Source organism: Echinococcus granulosus, assembly GCF_000524195.1.
Source record: "Echinococcus granulosus chromosome Unknown EG_S00168, whole genome shotgun sequence".
Taxonomy (NCBI): Eukaryota; Metazoa; Platyhelminthes; class Cestoda; order Cyclophyllidea; family Taeniidae; genus Echinococcus; species Echinococcus granulosus.
The window spans coordinates 130,723-135,379 of NW_020170548.1; the positions used below are offsets into that span (position 1 = coordinate 130,723).

A 4,657-nucleotide genomic window follows, 5' to 3' on the forward strand; every position below is an offset into this window, starting at 1 on the left:
GTTTCTCCACAACCCCTGTGTTTGCTGAATTGCGGATAAAACACTTCAGTGTGAAAGCCTCGGAAGCGCGATGATTCAACATTAGTCCCGAGGACAAAGTAAAACGCTCTGGTGTAGGATTGGTTCAGAAGGGCCACATCAAATGCCACTACACTGAATTCGCTTTTCATCAGAAGAGGAAAATACACTTCCTCCACTATGCATTTGTAGCATCAGGAGTTCCGGTTTTGTTTGAATGCACACTGTTGACACCACTCAAGCAATAAGCTAAATTTTAAAGAAGACAGTGGGAAACTAACTTAACCACCTTGTCAATGTATTTATAAACAACGTCGTTCTATTTTACCTATCCCACTTTATCAAGAGAAACTTAATTTTACTCTAGGATTTTAAAATAATGGCCTTGTCATGCTGGCGTTTATTTTGATCAGTCCCAAATGTCGCCGAAAAGACTAATCTTACAAGTAGCACTTAACTCTAAGAAAGCGCCAGTCGGAACATGGCATGTTGACCACCTCTTTCCCAACACTGACGGTTTGGAAGTTGGGAGAGAAACTAACCAGTAACAGAAAGAACTTCCCTGTGGAGCCTTGCAGCGTCCTGCACAATAGAAGTCTCCAGTATAATCCAGAGAGCTTCGACCGCAACCCAACCGCGATTCACTTAGGGACGGTACCACTTCATCTCGGAGGGGGAGGATAAAGAGCTAGTTTCTTTGTGTCCGGATGTTTTCATAACTGTGAGGGAGGTGTAATTTTCGCTCACCCACACATGGGGGAGAAAGTAAAGCATGCGTTTTACGACCATTTTGCTAGGAGGGCGGGCGCCAGGCCACTGGGAAGCGAACTTTAGCCTCGAGTGCCTGAGCGCATGCAGGTCAGCAGAAAAGGGGCCAATTTGTCCTGCCACCGAACACGCACCCTCTGTCACCGCCCCTACATATGGTGGAGGAGGGCTGTTTATGCCCCCTCAATGCAATCCACCCCTAAGTTTCATATCTGTCCGTCACCGAGGCGCTGGATTGTAAACAGTCACTTGACACGTTCAGCGGCGAAGGCGATCTCACTTATTTTTACCGCTTTCAATGGAAACGCAACGTAGAAGGTCTTTCAAAAGACCGAAAAGGAGGGGAGTGTTCTTTCCTCATAAGGTTAGGCATTCCTAAAGGGAACTGAAGAAGTCCGCCTTTTGGGACAAACCTACTCTTCTCTGTTGGGAGAGGACCGAAGCCTAGTCAAGAGCACTTTCTGTAGACACGAACAGGAATGAGGAGCTGTGCACCTTTAATCACGACTTTTACTGATTTGGGGGAGGAATTTATGACACATGAAGTGGCTTTTCCATTATAAAATTTCAACCAAAACGAGGAAAGAGCGCTTCTTCGACATACTAATTAAAACTAGCAAACATGCTATTCACCTGCCAAGTGAAACCGCAAAATTCGCGACGTTTTGGAACATCCCATGATCAAACACAGAGGCTATAACCACTCCTCATATACATGAAATAGGTAGCAGATCTACACCCTCCACTAATAGATCATAAGATTGAATCATCAAATTTTGACCTTCCTCGTTTCAAAAGTTGCTTCCGAAGGCAGATTCAAGTTGTTTAAATTTTTGATAAATCCCATTATCAAACGGGAAATTAAGGTTAAGGATTGCTTTAGAAAAGCTGTTCCTTCTTTCATCGTTTTTCCTATCAACAGCATGGCCATGAGGGCTGAATGTTAGCAGTCCCTCAGTTTGGTAAAGTCTGCGACTTTGAATGAAAGAAGGCGGTTGCAAATCTCGCGCCTTCATCGTCTGCACTGACCCCATGTCATTCATGCTGAAGTGCGTGCATAAGCAGAAATCTTTTACGAAACCCAGCTGATATTTCGTGCAAACTTATGGAAGGATTCAAGTAAATTGGTTTCGCGCACAATATGATGGCACCTAAATAGGATCAAGCTAGGCTCTTCCACAGATTTCACCTACTTTTCTGCAACTAACCTGTGTTTTAGTGAATAAATCCAAGTCCTCCTCTGCCGAGGTGACCGTGCGGTTGGCTCGTAGCGATTCTCTCTGTGACGGCAAATTCGGGCTCTTGGCAAAGATGTCACTGCTTTCTATAAATCAAGCAAAACAGGTTTTGGTTGGTTAGGTCCCTTTTACTTAGAAAATCCTTCCTTCATCCCTAATTCAAAGGCTGAATTTCGTGGACTAACTTGTGGGATCAGAAAGTGTTTATGAGAGTTATAAATGCACACCGCTTTCTACAGCATTTCCAACCAAAGTGCTGCTTTTTTACACCATTCGCGCAGTTGTACCCATTACCACTAGCCAGGGCGGATGCTGTTGACCCGGGCATATGCCGTTAAACAATATGGTACGCATGGAACAGTGGACAGTGTCCAAACCTCCTGAGAACACAGACATAGGAATACCAGACATCTACCTGGACGAAAGGACTTAAGCCCATTTGGTACGGGGATGAGACGCTCAATCACTCAGCCGGAGGATCGCACTACTCTCATTGACTACCACCCCTCGTCATCGCTCCACATCCATCAACGTGATCATTTCTCCGAACAGCCGACTGGTACCACCCATGAGACTGACTGTTGGACTAACAAAACCCGGTGCAGTGAGTGCTCCGATAAATTTCCACATTTGAATGCCATAGTCAAACTCGAAGTGCAACAACGACGTGGATTGATGGTGTGCCCCAGCAGTCTGCCTTGGTACACTTCAACTGCAATGGCAAGCGAAATCGCCTCCACGAATGAAGATTTGCCCTTTTGCATATTAACTCTACTCTCTCTACAAAGGCATTTTGCTAAGTCGTAAGTCCCCTCCAGTAAAAGGTCAATCAAATCACAGATGGCGCTCTGATGCTGTTTAAACTACAAAAGTTTGCAGTGGCGCCAAAGACGCCATCAAACAAGGTATGTGCTCTGACAGGACACTCGTTTACGCGGCAAGCGGACATTCAGGAGGAGCTAAGTGCTTCAGGGATGACCAACCACACATCTGCCACTGACGCACCCGGTCGTGGTGGTGCCCGGTCCACGAGCAGATGTTTTGGCATGAGCCAGAGCATACATGGCCTGCACGCTCACACTACCCCCACAAACCACACCCTTTGCTCTTTATACAAAAGGAAAACAAAATACTTTGACCTTGGACGTTAACTACGAGCTGTTTTTGGTGCATATTTAAGAGCCAACCTTTGTTTTATAAACTACAAAACTGGCGCCTTCTTTTTGCTGTCTTCCATAGGCAATGATTCAAGAACAAATTACAGGTCCTTTACTGACACCCAATTTTTAGACAGGTCGCCTGACATCGGACAGGCCAGGCTGCGTACATTCTTGACGTTTTTCGACACATTTGCAATGTTCAAATATTACTGCCATTTAGATTGTGTGGTTCTTCCGCCCTGCCTGTCATGCAACATTACTTTGTGACTTGTCACATAGCGGAGTTAGGAAAAGTGGAGGGGTAAAGAAAACCTCCGAAAAACAATCAGACGAGAGTTTAAACAATTAAAGTACTTACTGTGTGCCACAGTTGGTAAGATATGCCACACTTCCTTAACAAATGGTGATGCTGATTGGTTAATGGCACTCGTCTTATTCATTTTAAAGCATGAAATACTAAACATCTTTCCAATATGAGAAAGCCTGTTCGTCCCACCACTTTGCCCCACATTTTGCAAGTTTACTGGTGGAAATCGCAAGACGTGGGTTCCTAAACTGGAGAGATGATGTGTCCCACAAAGTAGTCGAGTAAGCTTTCGCGGATTTGAGTGACGAAGAAGCAGTGCCTACAAAACACTCCTTAAAGCATTCCCAGAGTTGCAATAAGTAGTATCGAAATTCGTGTCACTCAGTTCCTTCTCCAACACGAGGCAAGTTACCTACGTGTTCCAAATTAATCTGATAATTTGCCTAAAGAAAAAAACAAATGCACTTGGCCCCACCCACACCCTTTTCTGCTTCGTCTGCATCTTCCCCAGTTGCGTCTTCTCCTCCACTCTGTCTGTGGTAGTGCGACTGACCAATGCCAATGCCACGAAACGGTGCTAATTACTTTGGGCTTGGCGAAATGTCAACAAGGATGAGACACTGCCTCTCTTCCCCGCCTCCCTCTTCAGTCGGTGCAGTCTGCCCTCCTGTCCCTCCACCTCACACATCCCAAAGTGATGTGCGGGGTCTTCTCAGGGCCAAGTTTGACGGTGTGATGCATGAGATCATGTGCTGCCTTCCACGGCCTGCCCAGTGTTGATCCAAATGCAAGTGACTCATTCCGTCGTTCACATCAAACGCTACTGACGGTTCTTGACGCAACAAAAAGGGGGCAGATGTCAATTCATCAGAGAGATAGAATCTTTCCGATAGTGTCACACCTCCTAGTACTTTATTGTCAGGCTTTGCTCAGGACCCTAAGCTCCGACTTCGAATTGTCACTTGGAGCAGGGTAGCACGATTTGCGTCCACAGGGTGCAACTGACACCTGACCACATGAGGGTGGTTCCCAGTGAGGGGAAGGTGTTGAACAGGTCCAGCAATGTATGCTGCACCGCGAGACGGAGGCACTACCCTCAACGTCTCACAGTGCATTTCGTGAACCATTCAAAAATTTTACACACCAATTGCAAAACAGTGTATATG

General features: G+C 45.8%; 1 protein-coding gene across 1 annotated transcript in view; it reads right to left on the reverse strand. All coding sequences in view use genetic code 11, as the record gives it.

Annotated features, from left to right (window-relative positions):
- The window catches only part of EGR_09811 (hypothetical protein), a gene marked incomplete at both ends in the record, with an annotated part of 14,449 nt that overhangs the window by 3,993 nt on the left and 5,799 nt on the right, over positions 1-4,657 (reverse strand). The window contains 2 exons of the mRNA XM_024499060.1: positions 3,497-3,810; positions 3,908-3,934. Of these exons, the coding sequence (XP_024346539.1) occupies positions 3,497-3,810; positions 3,908-3,934 (341 nt within the window). The remainder of the gene's footprint in view (positions 1-3,496; positions 3,811-3,907; positions 3,935-4,657) is intronic.